The following is a 25315-nucleotide window of genomic DNA, read 5'->3' as shown; positions in this document are numbered from 1 at the left end:
GGTCGGCGAAATGTACGTAAAAACTAAGATGAAATAGTAATCTGACATAACCTATTATATGGAAAACTCAATCCCCAAACCAAATATTATAGATAAATCACATTTTAATAAGTGATAATAATATTTCACCTCGCATTCTAATTTCTAAGGAATAAAATAGATATATATCCGTAGTCTTTCTGAAGTAATCTAAAGACATTTTTTTTTCTATAAAACTTTTTAAAAAACGTAAATTTCATGAAAAATTTATTATTTTAATGGTTTGATACAATTTAATGGACCTGCGATAATTGGCCATTAAATTATGTTTAAGGGGCCCATTGTCCATTAGTCTTGTAAACTAATGTATTTTTTTTTATATAAAAACACAATATTTCATATTATGTACTACTATAATATTGTAATTAAAAATTAGTAATATTATTATTGTTTACATCTACATTCGTTTGTCTATTATTTGTGAAAGATTCCGTTTGGTGACTTTTACGTTATTAGTCTTTATGTGGAATCTAATAACGTATTTGTTCCTTACAGAATTTCATTAAAAAACGTCAATTTTTTTTTTATTACAATTATAATACAATTTTACAATTTAATGTTAAGTATCACCCTACCGGCTCGAGTCATTGTAGCTATAACAGCCATATCCCATAAGAGTTACGCCGGCGCCAACAATAAATTTATGTCCTTAGGCTTTTTGTGGTGATCTAAAGACATTTTTTCGCCTGTGAAACTTCATATAAAAACATCGATTTCTGAGTCGTATAAATTAATGTATTTATTTATTTTTTGATCAAACTACAATTTTGTGTTTGTTATCTAGGTATATATTATGTACTTACTAGTGTCATAATAATTACTGTAATATAGACTAAAGTAATTTACAAAATAGTTTATTAAAAATGTTTACGTAATTACGTCTATAATCAGCCATGTCCATATTATATTAACTAATATTAGGTATATCATGTTTGTGATCCATTCCGTACCGTACAACGGCGTGGGTCTAAGTAAGTTTTACATGCATTAGAATGCCCTAAATATATTCCACAACCAAAGTTATGTACCCTGCATGTTACAACCGTATAAAATAATAGTGAGAGTAAAAAGTAATGTATTGACCATCTGTCGTATACTCGTATAACTAGAAACTAAATGTGCACGCGTGTCCTTACAACGTTGAATACTATTGATTAATTGTATATTAATTCAACAACAGGTAGCTATTAAACTTGAATCAGCGTTTTTGTTTTTTTATAAACAATCGTCAATTAAAATATTTGAAATATTTGAAGAACAAATCTAATTTTTTGAGGAATATAAAAGTGTGTTTTTTTAAAAAAAATTATAATTTTATTTTAGTTTTAGTGCATATTATTTAACTAATGCACTAAATAAATAAATTCATTTTTTTCCTATGAAACATTAAAAAACGTAAATTTCTAACGCCGGGTTGCATGAAAAATTAATTTATTTAATGGTTCAATAATAAAATGTAAAGGAACAATCATGGGCCACTAAATCATGTTTAAGGGACCACTAGCTCACTTTTGATTCAATAAAAGTTAAGAGATGATTTTGCATCATAATTTTTTCAACCCCTATTTGTAGCAAAATGTTAGCTCACGCGTGCATTTTTTCATCATCTTTTTGAGGTAATCTAACGACGTATTTGTTTCTTAAAAAATTTAATAAAAAACGTCAATATTTTATTTTAATACAATTATACAATTTAAGTTATTTTCAGCGTCTGTATGTATATATCCTTCGCCTTTTCGTGATAATAAAAAAAAAATGTGTTTTTCCTATGAAACCTCATATAAAAGGTTAAATTTTTTGTCAAATTTTTTGTCATATATAAATAAATGTATTTTTTTTTTTTAACACAATTCCATGTTGTTTGTATGGGTACTTAATATAATAGTTATAGTAATAATTACTAATTAGTAATGTTTATATATACATCCGTATATTTAATATTTGTGATCGATTCCTAAGAAAACACTATGACTGATAGTTTCTGTATAACAATCTAACAGCCTATTTGTTTTCTACAGAATTTCACAAAAAAATCTTCCATTTCTTTATTTCATTATTATAAATGTAACATTTCTTTTGTAAATTAAAATTAATGTTTGTTATCTAAATATTAAATTATATTTTAAGTTATATTATATATCTGCATAATATTTGTAATTTGTGAACAATTTCTAAAGAATACATTCATATTTGTATTTTCAAAACCCGGTTTGGAAATTACTTAACGATTCAAAATCATAACAGAAATGTTTTTTTTATTATAGTATTGCTTTGCTTTTATTTTTATATTAATATTTTTGTACAAAACCGTAAAAACGAAAAATGTCAAAACAATTTTAACTTGATGGATTATTTTTAAATCAACCGAGGAATTTTAAGTTATTTTAACTGCTAATTTAAATCTTTAAGTTTATGAGTGGATTAGAAAATTAAGTAACTAGTTAGTACTTAAGTATTAACGCCCACCTTTGTAAAATTATATATAGATATGTATTGTAGTAAATATAAAATCGCTACCCACGGTATTGGGGAAACAAAATCGAATAAATAAGATCTTCAGTGTAAAATTCGGAGTAACTTTGAAAAAAAAACTGAAGTTTCGCCAGCCCCTAAAAATGCAATTTTTGAAATCGAGTAAAAAAAAAATTTTAAAATTTCATTGGGTGGGGATGGGGGGCCATCAAAATGTACGTAAAAACTAAGACGAAATAGTAATCTGACATAACGTATTATATAGAAAACATAATTCCCGAACCAAATTATTAGAAAAATAACATTCTAATAAGTAATAAATGATAAAAATATTTCAACTCGCATTCTAATTTCTAATTTCTAAGGAATATAATAAATAAATGTCAGTAGTCTTTCTATGGTAATCTAAAGACTTTTTTTTTCCTATAAAACTTTTTAATAAACATAAATTTCCTAAGCCGGGTTGCATAAAAATTAATTATTTTAATGGTTCGATACAATTTAATGGACCGGCAATCATTGGTCACTAAATTATGTTTAAGGGGTCACTGTCCACTAGGTAACTATATTGATTCAATAAAAGTTTAGAGATTTTTTTTTGCATCAGGCATTAGCCATATAAATTAATGTATTTTTTTTTTTTATATAAAAACATAATATTATATGTTATGTACTACTATAATATTGTAATTAAAAATTAGTAATATTATTATTGTTTACATCTACATTAATTTGTCTATTATTTGTGAAAGATTCCGTTTGGTGACTTTTACGTTATTAGTCTTTATATGGAATCTAATAACGTATTTGTTCCTTACAGAATTTCATAAAAAAAACGTCAATTTTTTTTTTTTATTACAAGTATAATACAATTTTACAATTTAATGTTAAGTATCACCCTAAGAGTATCACCCTATATCACTTAAGAGTTACACCGGCGCCAACAATAAATGTATGTCCTTAGGCTTTTTTTTTGGTAATCTTAAGACATTTTTTCCCCTATGAAACTTAATAGGTATAAAAATATTTAATGGACCAATCCTGGGACACTAAATCATGTTTAAGGGATCATTGTCCATTAGCTCCAGGGACTGGAACCGTACCGAAACCTTTTGAAGATCTTAGGGCCGGAACCCTTAGATTCATATTTTTAGGAACCGACACAAAACCTATTTTTTGATGTGGAGGTTTTTTTGATTTTTGTTGGTTCCAAAATCCAATAGATATTTTATCTATGGTAGTAGGTATAATATTATTATTAAGTTAGTTATTACTACTTATTGGTAATAACATATAACTATAAAATCATAGACCTATAAAAGTGTATCAAGACTAAGAAATAATAATTTTATTATGTGTACAACAGAATTGTCATATAACAAATTACAAAAAGGTGGATAAGTGGATGTCGCTCTGCTGTGCAGTAGGTTACAAGTGGGTCACTGTAATGGATGGTGTTAAAATTGAATTCAATGATATAATATCATTGTATAAGAAAAACGATTCTGAGCGAAAACGGTCAGTCAGCCTATGATTTTACCAAGTATATTTGATGATATTATTGTGAATAAATTAATTTATATATAACCTATTTACATGGAGCCTTGTTTTAAATTTTCAATCCTTAGCCATAAAAGTTAAAAATTTATAAATTTATAAATTTATAAATTTTTAACCACAAAATAATTAATAAATTATAAATTTGATAAATTTTGTAAAAGTTTGAACTTTAAATGCTTATAAAAAAAAATTGTGCCTATGTATTTTTAATATTTTTCATCTGCTATTAGAATGATATATCAGGAGCCTTATATTCCATTTTCACGCTTTTTTACCCAACAAATAAAAATTTATTGATATTTATAGAAAAAAAAACTAAAAAAAATTGAAAACTGACAATGTCCGTAAACAGCTTAAAAAGAGTCAAAATATTTTCAACATTTTATGGTGTATAGAAAATGTTAATATAAACATTCAGTGAAATGTTCAAGTATCTACAGTCATTTGTTTTTTAATTACAATAAAATAAGAAAATTGTTACATGAGAAATCGAGTAAATATCAAATGTTGTAAAAATATAAATTTCAGATGCTCATAAAAATTTAATTTAAGTTTCTTCTAGACATTTTTTTTTTTGATAAAGGTAGACAAACTTATGAGTAATCTTATATTACATTTTCAAATCTTAGATTTAAAAAGGAAAATTTTAATGAATTCTCAACTCAAAATAATTTGCTAATTTTCGTGATTTTTCCGTATTTTGTCAAAATTTGAACTTTAAATGCTTATAAATAAAAACTATGACTAAAGATTTTTAATTTTTTTCATCTGCCTTTCAAACAATAACCTAGGAGCCTTCTATTAAATTTTCAAGCTTTTTTACTCAACAGATAAAATTTTATTGATATTTATAGAAAAAAAAACTAAAAAAATTGAAAACTGACAATGGCCGTAAACAGCTAAAAAAGAGTCAAAGTATTTTGTAAATTTTATGGTGTATAGAAAATGTTAATATAAACATTCAGTTAAAATTTCATGTCCCTACGGTCATTTGTTTTAGAGTTACACCAAAAACCAAAATCGATATTCTCAAAAACAGATTTTGCGTAAAAATTCCCGTTTTTTCCTTAGTTTTTCTTTTGTTTTTTCACGTCGCTTGTGAAAACTACTGGGAAATTTTTACTTTTGACCTCCCAAAGTACCAACTAGATTCACTTTCCTATCAGAAAAGTTACTATTGAAGTAAATTCAAGCACTTTTACTGTCCTAAAAGGATTATGACAGACACAAAAATAAAAAAATAAGAAAAATAAAAAAAATAAAAAAAAAAAAAACACACATCATTGTAAAATCAATACATTCATCGCTTCGCTCAGAATCTAAAATCCAAATTATAATTTTGTACCTACCTGCGTTCAATTATTATTGTAATTTGCAATAACAAATGTAGAATTTCTAAAAATAATAACAATTTGTACGTTTAAAAAACGTGTTTCAGAATAGGTTGTCTTATAATAGTTCCCTTTTTAGTTTTTAATGTGCCTTATGTGCTACAGTTATAATATTAAATACCTAATGTGGGTATATCGTCAATGAGTTTAAAATGTAAATATTATTAAATAATAAAATAGGTAGGTATAGTGGATTACTAATTATTTTTTAAATATAATATTATAATTTAGGTTTTGCTAGTCATATACAATACACATTATATGTGTTATAATATGTCAGTAAAGTTTTTTTTAATCTTACAAAGTTTAGAATTCGATATTTCAATGGTATAGTGAAACTTCCATAAATAGTCAGTAAATTATTGAATATAATAGTATATCTTTTATAGTTTTAGTGTTAATGATATTATATATTATATATATTATATTTTATAATATTATAAAATTTGATATTTTTGAAAACTGAAACCAGAACCGGAATCGAAATTTTGGATTTTTGAGAACCAAAACCTAAACCCAAATCGATGAAATCATAAAGGCTCCAGTGCCTAAACTAAAGACATTTTTTTCGCTATGAGACTTCATATAAAATCATCGATTTGTTAGTCGAATAAATTAATGTATTTATTTATTTTTTGATCAAACTACAATTTTGTGTTTGTTATCTAGGTATATAAGTACTTACTAGTATCATAATAATTGCTGTAATATAGATTAAAGTAATTAATAATTAGTAATATTTATTAAAAATGTTTACGTAATTATATGTTTATAATCAGCTACGTCCATATTATATTAACTAATATTAGGTATATCATGTTTGTGATCCATTCCGTTTTGAAACTCATTTGTATATGTTTAGTTAGTATTTTTTTGTTAATCTAACTATTAATTTATATCTTACAGAATTTAATAAAAAACTTCGATTTTTTTATTTTATTAAAACACAATACAATGTTATAGTTATCTAAATTTTAGAATAAAATTTAAGTTGTTTTTATTTATAATTTGTGAACGATTCCTAAGGAATAAATTTACCTAATTATATTATGTCCTTAGTCTTTTTATAATAATATAAAGAATTTTTTTTTTTCAATATCATGTTATATCTACATCCATATATTATATAATATTTTGTGATACATTGCTAAGGAAACATGGGGCTACCGTTAGAACTAGTTGTACCGTCTACGGTTAAACTTCGATTACGCTCAATCAGCTGATAACAGATATTTAACAGGGCAAATTCGTCCGATTAAACTCTGGTTATCTTTAATTGGAGATGGTACAGCTGGCCCTTAGTCTCTTTATGACATTCTAACGGTGTATACTTCACTAAAATTTTAGATACGTTTGAACCTAATTTTAATAAAAATACTTTTAATTATGATTCATATTAGTGATTGATGATTGGACTTTAAAAAATATAATTTTAAATATGATCAAGTACCTATGTGTTTTAATTATAGGTATTTGTATTGTTTTCATTCAGCATATAAGTTTGAACTCAGATATATATGATATCAGCGGAGTATTTAAGAATTGTTATATGGAGGGGATGAGTAAATTGAATAGCATACGTAAAAGTGGGTAGCTTCGGCCCTCGACACCCCCTTTATGGTTTCCAAATTTGCTCACTAAATGATGTACTATTTACACTTTAAACGGCATAAATTCTACATTGAATACCAATTAATCATTATTTTTAGTGAATTACAATAACAAATTAATTAGATATTATTAATTAGATCTAAAATAAATTTACATTTTTAATTTACATTCAAAAAATATTTTTTGAGTTTAGACTCTTCAATAATTATCATCCTACGATCACCACCAATGTCCATTAATTCAATAATAAATTCAGTACGAAAATAATAGTATCATACATTTTGACGCGGCTACGACGGTGTGACGGCGTGTAATGCTGTCCGCGGTAGGCCGGTCGCTGTGAGTATGTGTGGGTGTGGATTGAAGGAGGAGTGACAACACAACACACGGTTTATAGTTGACGTGATATCTTATTACAGCGTGAATTATTATGACAAATGGACATTGGCGCAAAGAGGGAGGGGCTTGGGGGGATTTAGTCCCCTCAAATGTCGGTCAAGTCCCCCCAGTTCAAAATCTAGTAATTAGTACTCATTGTTATATTCTGTGGTACTAAGCAGTAAGCAATATGGCCTATGGGGAGGGGGGCTTGAGTCCTCCCAAAAAATGTAGTCAATTTGCGCCTATGCAAATGGATTATATATTGTGGTGTTTGCCGCGACGTGCGGTAGACCGCTAACGTGGTACGACAACACAAAATAGTCGGTATAGATGTTGCGTAGAGCCTAAACGAGGGCGAGACGAGTGCCGGCGACTTGTCTTCCCGTCCCGCCCTGTGCCTTTTAGGCAAGGTGGGAGAGTCGACGGTGTCGTTGCCCGTGGTAGTGGTTGACATAGTGGTTGACATGTACGTTGTACTAGTCGCCGTTACGTACCGTGTCAATTTTCAATTTTACCATAGTAATTACTAATTATTAATTAAAACATCCAACAATATCAATTATTATTGTTCATTTGTTAAATTAAAAATACACATTTCAGACTTACGTACTTATACTTTCATAGTTTGCACTTATAGTAAAAAAAAACTACAAAAGGTGGGTAGTGGATGTCGCTCTGGTGTACAGTAGGTTACAAGTGGGTCACTGTAATGGGTGGTGTTAAATTTGAATTTAATGATATCATATCATTATATAAGAAAAACGATTCTGAACGAAAACGGTCGCGGGTCAGCCTATGATATTACCAAGTATATTTGATGATATTATTGTGAATAAAGTAATCTATATATAACCTATTTACGTGGAGTCTTGTTTTAAATTTTCAATCCTTAGCCATAAAAGTTGAACATTTTATAAATTTTTAACTACAAAATAATTATTAAATTATAAATTTGATAAATTTTGTCAAAATTTGAACTTTAAATGCTTATAAAAAAAAAATTGTGCCTATGTATTTTTAATATTTTTTAACTATTATTGTAACAATATATCAGAAGCCTTGCATACAATTGTATTGATAAAAAATCATTGTAAAATCAATACATTCATCGCTTTGCTCAGAATCTAAAATATAAAGAAAAAATACGAATGTTGTTTTTCAAATGAATAAAAACGTTGATAGCCTGATTACGTGGAATACACTAGACCAGTGTTTCTTATGTCTACTTTTATCTTGGAACCCCTTCTTTTTTTTTAGCTTTTAGATTTTTTTAATTAGCTTAAACAATACGTTATTACAGCTCGACAATTAGAAATTTAGAAACCCTACTTTGTTTCAATAGTCATCATTTTAAGAAAGGATAACAGACTAACAGGACTTCTAAATTTTAATTTAATGAGATTTTTGAGGAACCCTAAACTAACCTAACCCCAAGGTTTCATGGAACACAGTTTCAAAAACGCTGTATTAGACCATTCCATAATAATATAATATATATTGATTATGCCGATTATGGTATTTTAGTCTAAAAATAACTTGTTTTTTTATTACATATTTACATCTGTTCAGTGATGAGGAATACACCTGTGTCCTGCTAGTGCATTGAGTACGCCATGAGAGAAAATACATTAATATAGTAAATACTAAACACGATTTAGTGTCTAGATATACATATATACTTATTTTCTAGAATAATAATTTTAGTTTTGTTAATTGTTGTATCATGCGTAATATATAAAAATTATAATTAAAACTAGGTTAAGTAAACAGATAACAGGTAAAATACTAAAACAAAACAAATCAAATCATACAATAGGTACTCAATAAGCTAATAGTAACAACATAGAAACAATTATGCATTCCACCAAATTAGGATAAGATAACAATTATTATGTAATAAAATAATAATTAGTATAATTTTAAACATAGTCAGTAAGTATGATGTAACTAGGTTAAACTTAGTATCGATAGTGCTTCGATTGTAATATTGATATATAGGGCAGTGAAGTTATTGCATTAAAAAACACATTAAATTGATTGCATTATTGCATTAAAATATATTAAAAATTGCACTTATAAATTTAAAAATTACATTGAAGAAAAAATTTAATTGTAATCAATAAAATCAAATATATTAATACATAATAATAATAAAAATTAAATATGATTATTGCTTACATTATTGCATTGCACTACAAATGATTTTTTTAAGTTTTCAAAATCGAATGATCGTCTGTTATCGCACAACAAATTTTTGTATCGGGAAAAACTTCTTTCTACGTCAGTATAGTTGTTATTGGCGCGTACTTGAAGTAGATCAAATCGTTGATGGTCAAGTCTTCTGGCAAGCCTTGACTGTATTTATCCACTTATAATTTTTAATATACGAACAATTGTTTGATATCCATAATTTTTTTGTAAAATAGTTTTGAATTTCTGGTTTGTTAATATTTCATTTTGTTCCGTAATTTTTTCTATTTTAGTTTCAACGTTTTTAACTATAGATAAAGCTTCGATAAATGGAACAAGTTGGGTTTCGTGTTTAGAAGTTCCTGCTGGTATGAAACCATAATTGGAATGAATGAATTCCAAGTTGGTTTCCATAGAACTATCCAACAAAAGCGATGTTGAGCTTGTTCAATAGAAATAGCATCATTTGAATTTAATAATTGTACTACTTTTTTACGTCTACAAAATTTTAGAAATTTGTTCACGGCTACGTTTAGTTACTTTCATTTTATATATTAAGTTATATAATCTTAAATGTAAACGAAAATTATGAAAAATAGTTAAAATTGCAGTAAAATTAAAAAAAATCGCCAAAATTGCATTTATTGCAATATAATTTTTTTTGTTTAAATTAAGAGTTTAATGAAACATATTTTAAGCTCACTCAGCAATAAATTTAAGCATTTAAAAAATCATGCAAATGCAACAACTTCACTGCCCTATTGATATATAAGTAATATGGGAAGACAGAAAGAGGGTCAGTAAGTGGTGATCGTGAGATTCGGTTACCACTGACCACCAGCGTTAGAGCCAGGTGGTGATCGTGGGACTCGATCACCACTGGACTTCAAAATTTAATAAAAGTGCTTATTATAAATATAAAGTTTGTTTATTTGTGTACGTCTGTTAACGGCGTGTATGACAAAATACTATAGGTAGCTTGAACTCATTTTGGCTAAAAACGAAAATTTGCATATGACATTAAAAATTAAATTCGAACGCTCATAAAAATGAATGTTAATTTCTAACAATTTTTTTTTTTGTTCAATGGTACAAAAACTTATGAGGAATTTTCTATTAAGATTTCAAATGTTAGCTATAAAAATAAGACTTTATGAATTTATAATTGTAAAATAATATTTGATAATTTTTACGATTTTGACGTATTTCGTCAAAATTCCAACTTCAGATAATCATAAAAAATATTATGGTTATACGCTCGACTTTTTTTTTTCAATTACTTCGCTAACTGTTTATGTGGAACTATGTATTATATTTTCAAGTTTTTAAGTTGAATAAAACATTATTTATCGATAATAATTGAAAAATAATCGATAAATTCTCATATGGATCAAAATAAAAAAGGTGACGCTCTGCTGTACATTAGGTCTATATTCTAGACTCTAGAGAGTTACTGTATTGGATATTACGAGGCCCTAAGGTGGGGGACCGAGAGAATACTACCTCAGTATCACCTGCTCGTCGTAAAAGGCGACTGAAAGGGGCAGGCCAGTCGGGGCCGGCGTCTTGGACGCGGACGTGTGTCCTACGCGCGGGGACTAGGGCGACTGTTGGGGCTTACCGTGAGCCCGCGGTACAGGGCTCAAATCTCGGGAGGACCATCGTCTGAGCATCCAGCCATTGATGTGCTTTACCTAACGGGAAGCAATAATGGTACTTCGGGATGTGGGGAGCCCCACGAAGTTGAGAAATTGGCGTCGTGCCCTCACACGTCGATCTTGCGCCGTCACGGCCGGTGCGCAGTCGATGGTGGATTGGTTTCGAAGTGTCAGGAGCAGGCATAGGCGGTCCTACGGGTACAGCCTCTGCACCCTGTGCTGCACTTGACATTTCAACCACCAGGGCCGGCTCAAGCGAAAATAGTGAACTAGGCAAAATCCAATTTCGCTGCCTCTAACTAGATAATATTATCAGTATTTTAAAAATACCGCCCTCTTACTAAAGTGCTGCTTAAATGCCATCCTAGGCGTGGGCCTATGTCGCCTACCCCTTGAGCCGGGCCTGTCAACCACCACTTTATTTTATTGGTTGAAATCATATAATTATTCATAACTCATAAGGCTTTTTATAATTTATATAATTTATATATTATATTTGTTTTTTTACGATATATTGTTCAGATCATGAACTTAGTTGTTAGTTGCAGTGTTGGGTAGTAACGTAATGAAAATTACTATTGCAGTAGCCAGTAACGCTGTAGTAATTTCATTATATTTTATTTAAATTGACGCAATTGTAACGAAATTTCTTTTAAAAGTAATTTCTATGGAGTAACGTGTTATTTTCCACGTTAATAAAATAAGTTATGAACGTAGAGTGCATGACACAAACTAAGGGTTAGAATATTCGAGAAAAATTAAAAATCTATAAAATGTATTTACTATTCTGAAAGTTTTAGATAATGATAATGAATATTATAAAATATGCAGGGATTTTACGCATTTTATTCATCACCAAAAAAATTAATGACAAATTGACAAATAATACCATAATATTATAATAATATAACAGTATAATCACTGGTTATAAATACTAGTATTTAATTACTGTTTATAATCAATGGTACCTATCATTAATAATGAAATGTATAATTCTCTAATCTGATAAACTGTAAACTAGATTAAAATAATATACTACATACGTTCACAATATTTTCGTTGTTGTTGTATTTTCAGTGCGGCCTGAGGGTATTTTTATTATTGTAATGACTCGGTGAAGTTCAAATAATTTCTGTATATCCCTGATAAATTGTAGATAAGTTTGTGTATCGCCGAATCTAATCATATTAATTTCAGTTTTGCCGTTCATATAAAAATACCATTTACTTTTATAATAATTAAAATAAATGATAACAACAATGAACAATAAATTAGGACTTTTTTTTTAAAGTCGTGGGGTGTCCAGACATGGAGGACAACCCCCCCCCCCCTCCCCCAAATACGCCACTGAATACAGTGGTATAATAGTTGCGTGTAATCATGTGTAACCTTAAAGGCTTAAAATATGGGTCGGTGGGTGTTGGTTGATCGTTGATAGAAGGAAAATAAGACATTTGATTTTTAGGTATAATAATATTTTGAGGAGAAAGTCACCTGAAATTGCCTTAACACTAATTAATTAATAAGGAAAAATGGAAATTTTTACCAGGGACGAACCGAAGGTTGGTCATGGGGGGTGTTCCCCCCCACTCCGCATTATTTGAATTTCAGTCGGCAAAATGGAATTTATTTTCACCTGAATTAAACCAATTTTTTTAAGACGAGGAAAAGCAAATTAAATAAATTGTTTAAATGCTATTATTGTTTAAACTCAATATTTCCGTATAATGAGTTATCGAGCGGATTCGCAAAAGTATAGCGAGACTGCGAGAATCGGCAGTCGGCACAAGATACAAACCTAATGAACGGCTCATAACATAACACGCATACTTATAACGATATACGGCATATACCTAATAATATTATTTCATGCATAATATTATATTCAATATAAAATCGATAAACCACCAATTTCTGTCATCCGTCATCGCATTTAAGCAATGCGGACGATCGTAATAATATGGATGGAGCCACAGCGTATTAAATCAATACAAAAAACGTCGCTGATATAGCGACGAGTCGCCGAATTAGGTGGTCGATATACGCATACGCAACGTGACTTCTCGCATATTTATCCACAGATACCTATTGTACCTACCTATTGTACCTATTGTACCTGTAGAAAATTATGCGATGAGTTGCATTGCGCTTAGTATATTATGATCCAAGCATGCGGCGACGGTTGAGGCGGGCGATTATAATATTATATAATACGTTATCAAGTGAGGGAACCTATGCATTTTTTTTTTTGGAATATCCAAAATAGGTACACGACAATCGCGTTTGGAAGAAACACTCAACAGACGAAGATTACCGATTATCTTGTATCGTATAATAATATAATGTATTAATGTGTGTGTTTGACGTCTGTACAACTGTATAGATTGACAACAGTCTGTTGTACACCTTATTCGGTATTTTAATAATTGTGCTTACCTACTTCGCGAGTTATTTTCCGGTACCACGAGTTGTAGATTGTAATTTTTCATTTAAAACCTACTCTGTTTATTTCAAGGCTTAACATAATATCTTATATCTACATTATATATTATATGATTTATCACTTTTATAATATACGAAATATAGATTATATTTATATAGATTAAATATAGATTTTAAAAATACATATTACAGATATTTCGTTTCACTCAGAATCTAATATTTTTTATTAAATTAAATGACATATTTTAATAATTAGATTAAAACCATTCGTAAATAATTAGGTAAGTACCTACATTTTATGCAAATACAATTATTAAGATTATTTTACATTTATATAGGTTATGAATTTATGATAGAAGAGGACGATTCTTATAATGTAGGTAATGATTTGGCAACAATAATAATTAGTGATGAATTATAATCATTACCTATTTCATAATATTATGTTTGTTGACGTTATTTCATTCTGATATAAATTAAAAATAATCAGTTAGGTATTTCTAAGTTTCAACTTCAAATTTAATTTAAACTAAAAATTGAAACATAAGGTAATAAAGAAATTATAAATTTATAGCATGTAACTAAAAATAACTTAATAGTTAATAGTTAACAAAAATTTGAATTTCAAATTCTAGTCGGCAATTTTGAAGATTACAACCCCCCCCCCACCATGATTTTTTTTAAGATCGTCCCTGATTTTTACGCAAAATCGGTTTTGGTTTTTGGTGTAACTCCTAAACAAATGTACGTATATGGTATATATGTTACAGCTAAAGTGTTGAATTCCGTTATTTTATGAAATAACTAGGTAGGTAGTTCATGAATTACCTACGAATGTTAGTTAAAGTATGAAATAATACATGAAAATTGTAGTTTAACTAGTTATTTCATATAATATCTAGTTATTCTATACAATTTCAGTTTGACAGGTATCCTTTAAAGTATAAAATACATTAAAATGTAAAATGCATATTAAAATATTTTATTTTACTGAATTAATTATAGTTATATTATTTATTTATTTGTATATGTAAGGCTATTATGGCATTTATAGTTGCACAATACCTCTTTTTTTCTACAAACACATCGCTTATGTCACATTTTTGGTACAAGTACACTTAAAAAAACCCTGACCAGTTCCCAGTGACTGCGCAGTTGCCGCAGATCTTAATGTAATACTTTCATTTGCAACAGCTTCTACAGCTAACAAGTTTTCTGAACATACTGTGAATTGGGATCGAGAGTATAGTAATTGTTTTAACACTCTTGTAATTATGATGTGTAAGTAGTTATCAAATAAAAAAATAAAAAAAAAAAAATAACTTGTATTATTTAAATTTATCTTACCATCATTGCATCCCAGTTGATAAAACCCATCGTCAGTTAATTTTAAAACAACTGCAATAATTGAACGAGGATCACCCCTTCCTCTATCAACATCGGGAATTTTGAAACACTGTAGAACCAAAATTAGCAACCACAAATTTAGTATTTCATAAATCTTTCATTCTTTTTGCCTGTTTTCCAAATTTTTTTTAGATTTTTTCCTCTCCTTAGATCATTTAATTATTTTTATAATTACAATATTAAAGCTAATTTAGCTTAGCTAAACGATATAATTGACCTACCATCGCAATATTTAAATGAACTATATCTTTTTCTGTGTCAACTGTTGGTCGATCTACGTCAGTAACGTCATCCTATAAATAATTTATTTATTTTTTATTTAAACTAAGTCAATTACATTAATACAACTTTAAAGACACGGATGACATATTTATCATAAACTATTGTAAATATATTATTTTATTTTAATTTTTTTTATGACATACCATATTATCCAATCGGGTTTCCGTCTCTTGCCCTGAGTTAATAGTTTGTTGACTTAGAGCTTCTTTTTCAGATTCCATTTTACGCAAGACAACTTTAGGTAGAAGACTTGAAGATAGTCCAGTTTTTGGTACACTACCAAACATTGCTTCATATGGACTACGTTTAATTCCGGAATGTAAAGCTTTGTTTTTCATAAATTGTACAAACTGAAGGCCTTCACTCCATTAGTTGGTATTATTGCTTTGCATCCAAGTAGTCAGCATATTTTCAATATCCTGGTTTGCTCTCTCTACGCTGCCCTGAGATTGGCTATGTCGTGGTTTGCCATGGACAATAGTCAATTCGGGCCACATCTCTTTTAAAGAATTTACAATTTCTCAACAAAATTCTCGGCCGTTATCCGATTACAGTACTGAGGGAGCACCAAATAAACAAAAGATATCCAAAAGCAGTAAGTATGCAATCTGTTCAGCTCTTTTACATTTCAAAGGTCTTAAAATACAAAATTTGGTCAGATGGTCTTGATAAACCAAAACAAATTTATACCCTGCGTCGGACTGAGATTGAAAATCTATTAAATCAATTTGGCAACGGCTGTTAAAATCTCCAAACACCATTGGTTTCACAACAATATCTTTTTTTTTTTTTGCTGGCAAGATATACACAAATCTAAGTATTGCTTAACATCAAATTAAGTAATATTTTTATAACGTTTATTTATTTCATGTAACATATGCGATCTCTACGCACGTGTCCAATAGAAATATGAATTTCCTGTAAATAATCAAATATTTCTTCAATCATAACATATAATTTAACACTTTCATTTTGATTACTTACGGGTAGTATTAATTTTTCAATGCCGATTATTTTTACCGTAATGTTTTTCTAACCAATAGTCACGAGAAGATTCCTTTTTTATTTTCATTTTTTTCACGTCTATCATCAAACTCGCATATTTTTCTTTTGTTAAAACTGCACTATTTGGTTTTAATGAACGGTTTTTAACACTCATATAAAACTTTTCTTTCATTAAATCAAATTCATTCATTGTGAACAATATAGTTAAAATTTAAAATAATAGTGTAGAGACAGACGAACCAACAGCGAACATGTGTGACTGTAAAACTATTACCTACTAAACTTTAAACCTGTATAATACATGTACCAAATACCAACAACGAAAATTTTATAATAACACGATAAACGTACATTGCGGTCACCGACAAAAAGGACGTCAATCTTATCTGATTTAATATGTTATATTAAATTGTTGAAAATGTTAGAACTATATTTATACATCATGATATTTTGTTATTTACAATTTGACACATTAACGAAGTAATGCTAGGAAATTTATAAAATAACTAGTTAAAGTATAAATTATATACATAACATACAAGCTTATTTCAAAGCATTTCATGTCACTGTGAGTATAAAATATAATAATATACCTACTCTATAAGTTTCAAGTACCCACGAATAATATTTTGAAATAACAACAAAATTACTGAAATATTTATTCTTGGGAATAATAGGTATGTATTTTGTCAAAATTTGAACTTAAAATAATTATAAAAAAAAAACAGTGTTTATATTTGTCTTAGATTTTTCGGTTACGGAATAAAATAATTACTTGGAACCTTGGTTTAAGTGTTCAATCCTTAGATACAAAAAAAAAGGTATTTCATACATTTTTTTTTATAAATTTAATTAAATTTCATAATTTAAACTTTAAATGTTTACACAAAAATCTTGGCTATGAATTTTTAATATTTTTAAAATTATATTGTAACAATGTGTGAGGAGCATTTTATTAATTAAGGGGGCTGGAGCAGGTACAAATTATCACGTAAAACAGGCCAAAAGCTAGACAAAACTGTGGGACTTGGGTTTGACGGATTTTAATTTTGAAAACCAATTGAAAATCTTCAACAACTCTTCTAAAGCATGGCCGTGGAAATTTATCATTATTACAAAAAATAATGGCGTACTTAAATATATAAAATACAAAAATTCTTATTTTTTTAAATTGTCAATATTTTATCGAAGAATTTTTATTAAGAAAATCCCCTCGACCATTCCCTTACTGACATAATGACTAATTAATATCCATTTTCAAAATAAAAATCCGTCTAATCCAACTCCCACAATTTTGTCTAGCTTTTTGGCATTTTTGTCATTTAAATAGTGTGGTGTTTATTTGACAAAATCTATAGCATTGACATGTGCCTGCGAGTGCGGAAATGTATCGGCTCGGCGAATTTGGCGATAGGTACTAATTGAAAATAAACTGCCATCATATTCCTGGAATATAATGTAAGATAAGAAAACGTGCGCCGGCGGCGGCGGCGGTGGGCACAATATAATAATAATTAATATCGTCTGGCTCAACTGTTTCGGTCCGCCACCGGTCGTTGGTACTTATTATTCTACGGGGAGTAAAAGTAATATTCTAATTTTGATTTTCGAATTTCGAATTTCGATTAGTCAGACGTCTGCTGTTGTTTGAAGCTAATGTGCAGTCCTTATAGTGAGAGATTTTTTTTGTGAAATAAATATTTGACATCTTCGATACTATGGACAGTAAAAAAGACTGGCGTTATGGAAAAAAAAATAAAACTCTTTTATCCAAAAGAAAGAAGAACAAAGGAAATATTAACTCCCTAAATAGATTTAAAAAAGTAAGTATAAAATATATTACAAATCTACTTTATGATAAATGATAATACATATATTGTTTGTAGTTCTACGTGCAGTGAATAGGCGTGTGTTGCGATTCTGTTTTCATTTAGATTTGGTTGAGCCGGTCAGTTTTTTTTAAGAAATATTGATCATGTTGTTGATATGTTCTGTGTTGAGACCTAAAGCAGCATTTATGTTAGATGAGATGTTATGTTTTTTTTGCGTCTTCTTCGGATTTAAAGCATTCAGTTATTAGGTATTTAACTATATTAAATATTATATATATTTTACCTATAACCTATGTATATTGTAGTATTATACTATTATATATATAATTTTACGATATAGTAGGTAGTAAATTATTACTTTTATTTTTTAAATATAAACTATATAATAGGTACTATTATATAATCATAATTCATAGGCGATGTACCGTAAAAAAATGTGTGCACAACATATATTCACTATTATTGTGTATGTGTATGACTTGGCTGTGCGTATATATCTATATTTAGTATATATAATTATATTATATTGTAATACATTTAATATTTGTCATTTTTACAACAATACCATTTATTTATTAAAATTATTGATAGAAGAACAATATTATATATTTATATTGTGTATCTAATATTTAATTAGATAATAGTAAGTATATAGCGTATATAATACTATACAATTGTTACTTTTACTGGGATAAAAGAGTATTAATATATTATACAGTTAAAATAAGTACCTATATCATCATAAATAATTTAGTTTAAGCAAAATATGTATATAGGTACTCTGTTGTTAATACTCTAAGTATCATATTATATAATAAACATTTGTGCATATTATTATATATATTTAAATGTTATATGTATAATACTGTATAGTTATTTATTACCTACCTTCTATTATAATATTTTATGATTGATTATACTTATGACTTATCCAATTGATAATTTTTTATATAGGTACTCAAAAAATGTTAAAATCTTTATTGAGGAATATGGTATATCTTCAAACTGATATTAAACATATAAGTATGATACAAATTTAAATTCTCTCTAAACTAGAATATACAACAAATAACATAAAAGACAGCATTAATATGACATGTTCATCAAATGATGAATTCCTAGCAGATGATTTCAACTGGCTAATAAATGACATGCTATATCTTGAAGTTATTGAAGAAAAAATAAATGGCAAAAATATACGTAACTATTGGTAAGGCAAATAATTAATTTACATTTTTTATACATACTTAAATAATCTAAATACAATTATATATTTTAGGTAAATGATTTGTCAAATTTAGGAGGCAACAGTGTAATTATTAAAAGGATATTATATAAACTGTTTACTGACAACTTATTATCTAATTTTTCAATGACTGGTAAAAAAGGAAAAAAAAAATTTTCCAAACTGAAGTTATGTTCAGTTATTTTTGGTAAGAATAATATTTAGATTGTAGTTTTTAGTTCATAGGATCATCTTTATTTATAACTCCAGTTACATATTTTTATTTGTTTATAGATGCAGTAAAAAATCAAAAAAAGGGAAAGCATGTTGACCAAAATGAGATGGAAGAAAGGATTAAATAGGTACCATTTGGCTCAAGCACCATTTAGTGTTAAAAGACTTAACAATGAAACTAGTGAAAATCAATAAAAAATTTATTTGTTTTTATTACTTTTAATATTGTCTTTAAAGTATCCAGAGTCTGGACCATTATATATACAGTATACAATAATTAATGCATTTATTGATATGTTATTCCTAATTTATAATTATAATAAATGGTTCATATAACAAACATATATAATTAACTATAATTGTGTGTATTCCTATATTTAATTTTTAAGTAAAATGTAAAGATATGTATACAATGTAGTATAGTGTATTGTTATATTGATAATACTATATTCTATATTTTCAATATAATATTCAAATACATATAGTAAAAAATACATTATCTGAGTTTTATACAATATTTAAAATATAATATTATTTGGGTATTGAAAAGCAATTTTATATAAAATTTAACTTTTATCATTGGTCAAACATTACAAAAAGGTACAAACAATAGAATTTAAACTTTATTTAAATTTAAATTAATATTAATTCAATGAATTTCAAATGTTGATTAAATATTTCTGAATTCAAATATTTATTATTTAATATTTAGTAAGCTTCTATTAAATATATCTATGCTGTGTGGGATGTATGACATAATAACATTAAAAATATATATATTGATCATTGGTGAGAGAACGTGATGCTTTTGAGTATACAATATTAAAGAAAAAGAGTATAGATTTTGACTAATCAAGTTAATTTATATTGACATGAAATATAATAATAACATGACTCATTTTACAATATTAGACATATAATATTACAAGATAAAAATTATTTATAGTAGTGAATCAAGTGAAGACAATATAGCTAATATATTACAGGTAGGTATGACATATAATAATATTATAAATTAAGAATCACATATTTGTGTTTTTCAAATATAGTGAAATTAGGACATTTTGTTTGTTTTATATTAAATTAGGATTGGTGGGAAGATTTAGGAGATTTATATGGATAAAGCAATTTTAAAGATGATAAAGGACTCCGCGGCACCACAAAAAGGTAACAGACCTGTGGCGTAATCCATTTTTTTTAAAAAATCAAAATAGAAATGTTTTTATGAAAACTTTTAACTTAAAATATACTTAAGTTAAATTACTTATTTAGGCGAGAAGTTTGACGTTGTTTTCTTATTTTTTGCAGTTCATTACAGCGAAAAACGTGCTCTGAGTACCAGTGATGTTTCTAAAAAAATTATATAATATATTAACATTATAGTTATTTTACAAAATTTTATATTCAAATATTCTTACTTGGCACACACGAGAACAGTATTTCGCCACTTTACAATTACTGCACACTACATTTACATTCTTGTTACAACCGTTCACAAAGCACTAAAAAAATAATAATAATAAAACTGATTTTAGAATATTAAAATTGCTATTATTTTTATTAAACTTCAACACCTCTAAATCGAAATTCCTATAAGTGGTTACTGAGTTATTAAAATGTATATATTAAAAATAATAGTCTTTAAATATAGTCTTAGAAAAGTATAATATAATGTATGTAGTATTTAATATAAAACGTATTATATAGGCACTTAAATAATTTTCACAAATAAATAATAATAAAATGTTAATAGATGATTACATCTTAATTACATCTTAATTACATCATTAATAACTTCGTGAGATAATTTGTTTAAATGTACCTCCAAACGAGAAAAATTAAATGTTGACAAAATATTATCGTTAACAAAACAGGTCATTAATATTATGAAAGGTAGGTTGCATACAAATACTTTTTGAAATGTTACTGTAAAACCAGGCGAATACGTTTTGGAATGAATATTTTTATGGAAGACCAGTTTTTGACAAAATAGATTTTGATTTATGGTGTAACTCTAAAAACAAACATTTTTACCGAATGTTTATATTAACATTTTGTATACACCATCAATTTATTATTTTGAATCTTTTTGAACTATTTACTATAGGCATAAGACAATATTTCAATTTTGTATTAGATTTTTTTAATTATTGTCGATTGACTTTTCGGTGAACTTTTTATAAAGGTAGAAAAATTTGATGAAATCCACTATTAGAGTTTCTAATGTTAGCTATAAAAAGAAAACATTTTATAACTTTCCAACTAAAAAATAATTTACAAAATTTTAAAAATTTAAAAAATTTAAAAAAATTTTCATGAGTAAAAAATAGTTTAAAAATTTTACCATATATAGAAAAGGCCGATAATAAATATTTTGTGAACATTTCAAGTGTCTACGGTTATTCGTTCTGGAATTACAATAAAATATCAAAAAATCGTTTGATTGGAATTCGTTAATTTACCGATAAATGAGAATATCAAATATCGTAAACATTTTAATCGCTCATAAAAAATGTTACTTTTCTAAATAGAAAAACTCATGGGAAATTTTCTACTAAAATGTTTTATGTTAGTAATATAAGAAAAACATTTATGAATTTTTTACTGAAAAATAATGTAATGTATACTATTATGTTGCATTTTCAAATGCAATTTTTTTAGCAAAAATTAATTAAGTTATTGTATTATTAATATATGATAGTAAAATAAAATTAATTTACCTCACAATTATTATAAGAAAAAAAGCCGACTGATTCAATTAATAGTTGGTAGTCGACAAAGTCATTAGTTAGTCATACATTTAACTAATTTGGTTGGTGTGTTGGCTATAGGTATAACATCTAATCATAAACTATTCGGAGTTTAGTCAGTTAGGAAGCTAATACCTAATTTTCTTTTATATCTATTAATTTTGAAAGAAAAAACTGGATGCAATTTAAAGCATGTTTTTTGTATTTACTAGAAATATGGATTTTTAAAACCACACACATTAATAAAACAATGAATTAGTGAAGCACTCAGATGTTTTAAACACATTCAATCACAGTTTTTTAAAAAAATTATCTACTCATTCTAATGTTTTTTTTTTTATAAAAATCAATATTCTTAAGCGATTGTAAATAATTATATAACTTTTAGGAATTGTACGTACTTTGATAAGTTTTAAATTAACAAATCGGTTGTTAGTACCAACACTAGTGCTAAGTTTTTTCAATTGGCTTGATGGCCCAACTTGTTGGTCGTGAACTGCAATATTAAGACCTTCAGCTGTAGGCCGGTTTGCCACGGTATTGTTATTCTGAATTGAGTGTATCGACTTCACACGTGTTGGTTGTGTTGCTGACGATGATGTTGTTACGTGACCCGAAGGAATAATTAAATTATTTTGCGTGCCAACAATGCATTTTTTAGTTGGAATCACTTTAGGAGTATACGTTTCAGTACAGAATTCCTGGGTGCGTGATTCATGGGATAACTTCGTTAATAGCTGGTTTGTTACAGTCGACGATTTTACTGCAGTATTACCAATGGCTTGGGACTTCTTACTATTTAGTCCAGGTATATCTCTAAAAATATAACAGAACTAATTAATACTGGAATTAAAATTATAATTACAATCAATACGTATAGCAGAGGAATAAGGAATAGGAACTTATACTAGTAAGAAGTAACAAGTAGGTATGGATTTTGAATTTCAATTAAAAGTTGTTGATTTTTAAAACCAGAGATTTAATGATAATATGGATGTAAACCTATAAGTCTATAGATTTTAATAAAAACTAATATTACAGATATAATTTAAGTTACTAAAAGTTTATGCAAATAACATAACTTGAACAATTCTATTGATATTTTACTTACGACGACCTATGATTTTTTGAAGATTGTATACCTATGTAAATACTATCAAATAATGATTCTGTTGTAAGAGAAATTAAAACCCGGGAAGTAACTGAAGGATCTAGTAGGTGTCGAATGAATATCAAAATTCAGCTGACCGCTGTAATGTTTCTATATGTGTTAAAGTTTAATTTTATTATAAATCATTGGATACGGAAAACGATTCTAGCGGAGACGATCTGTCGGACTAGGATATTTTATATTATATTGATATTGTCATTATTAATATGGTACCTCGCCGGCAAGTTGAACTTTTATTGAAATAATTATCTTCTTATAACTTTCAAGTATTCACGAATAGTATTTTTAAATTACAACAAAATAGCAAAATCGTTATTCTTAGTTATTTAATAAGTAATTTCCTCAAAATTTGATCTTTAAGCAACGATAAAAAGAACTAGGTTTACATACTCTTTAGATTTTATGGTTACAGAATAACGCGGAACCTTCTTTTGAATTTTAAATACCTAACAATAAAATTTGAATATTTTATACATTTTTAACTACTAAATAATTTGTAAATGTTCAATGTAATAGATAAGTTGTCAATTCTTTAAATTGAATAATTTATAACATTTATTTATTAGGTACCTACTATAGTCTATATAATATATTTCATTTTAGAGTAGGTACATGCGTTTATTGTTTCCACCATTCAAACGTACAACGATAAAAAATATCGTTCGGTTAGTTTATTAGTTTTTACAATATTTTAATATTTAAACAAATGGAAATACATTCGTGAATTTAACATTGTGGAATTAATTTCAAAGTTGAACTAGTGCCAGTATTATATTACCCCAGTTCTGAAATTTCCCATTCTGCGGAAAATCCGATTTCTTGAACGGAGTGCCAACTTCACGCAACACCAAATCGTGAAGCTTGCACCCCGATTTTATGTAATCAAATCATTATACTAATTAATATTAACCATTATAATTAAACCAACTAAAATTGTATGGTATACAAATGATATAACAATATTATATTGCAGCACAAGTACCTAATTGTGTGAATATGGCCCCACCATTTCATGATGACTGTACTAAACTTGTACCAATCTTTTGTAACTAATTAAAATCGTTTTTCAACCAAAATAAAAAAATTATATTTTACATTACATATTTGCCGTAATCTCTATGCCAAAATTGATGAAGCTAAATTCATACAGCCCTACCACATTGTTAGGCACCAACCTCAAACATTTTTAACAATTCAGCAACTTTTGCAACCTTGATGAAAAAATGTGCAATCTTTCATAGTTACGCCGGAATTGATATTTCAGGGTATATTTCAGGGACTGGAAAAATGTATAATATCTGAATTTCTTGAGAATCGAATTTAGTTTGTGAATTCAAACAGCCCTGGTATTCTTTCTCTTGCACCATGTTTTATACCTGCCTTGGATTTGTATTTTTTTAAAGCTAGACCCGTCTAGCCTAGCTTACATTAGCTCATCCTTCATCGGTAGTAGTCGGAAGGCTATAGGTATGGGTGATATTGAATAATTTTAAAATTTGCGAAACCAATTGTTGCAAATCTGTTTTAAAATATTAGCACTGTTTAAAAGTCAATAGTTTAAAGTGGAGGCGGAAACTTACCGAACATAGTTTAAGTGAATATGTAATTAATTACAATATAAACATGCATTTCAACTTACTTGAAAACTAAAATATCGTGAAAAAC

At 27.5% G+C, this 25315-nt stretch overlaps 2 protein-coding genes across 3 annotated transcripts in view; both read right to left on the bottom strand.

Moving 5' to 3' along the window:
• Window positions 1-15981: 15981 nt before the first annotated feature.
• LOC132949919 (KRAB-A domain-containing protein 2-like) lies at window positions 15982-16628 on the bottom strand. Its single transcript, XM_061021077.1, has 2 exons — window positions 16454-16628; window positions 15982-16256 (listed from the first exon to the last, which is right to left on the bottom strand). The coding sequence occupies exons 1-2, from the start codon at window positions 16626-16628 to the stop codon at window positions 15982-15984; spliced, it is 450 nt and encodes a 149-aa protein (XP_060877060.1).
• A 3851-nt stretch (window positions 16629-20479) lies between these two features.
• The window catches only part of LOC132936956 (bromodomain-containing protein DDB_G0270170-like), a 57590-nt gene continuing 52754 nt past the window's right edge, over window positions 20480-25315 (bottom strand). For both annotated transcript variants that reach the window (XM_061003770.1, XM_061003769.1), the window contains exons 4-6: window positions 22881-23295; window positions 21148-21231; window positions 20480-21079 (exon numbers count right to left, since the gene is read on the bottom strand). In XM_061003770.1, coding sequence (XP_060859753.1) covers window positions 20990-21079; window positions 21148-21231; window positions 22881-23295 — 589 coding nt within the window. In that variant the 3' untranslated portion in view covers window positions 20480-20989. The remainder of the gene's footprint in view (window positions 21080-21147; window positions 21232-22880; window positions 23296-25315) is intronic.

The sequence above is a fragment of the Metopolophium dirhodum genome, chromosome 1, assembly GCF_019925205.1.
Source record: "Metopolophium dirhodum isolate CAU chromosome 1, ASM1992520v1, whole genome shotgun sequence".
Taxonomy (NCBI): domain Eukaryota; kingdom Metazoa; phylum Arthropoda; class Insecta; order Hemiptera; family Aphididae; genus Metopolophium; species Metopolophium dirhodum.
This window is presented reverse-complemented; position numbering and strand designations above follow the sequence as displayed.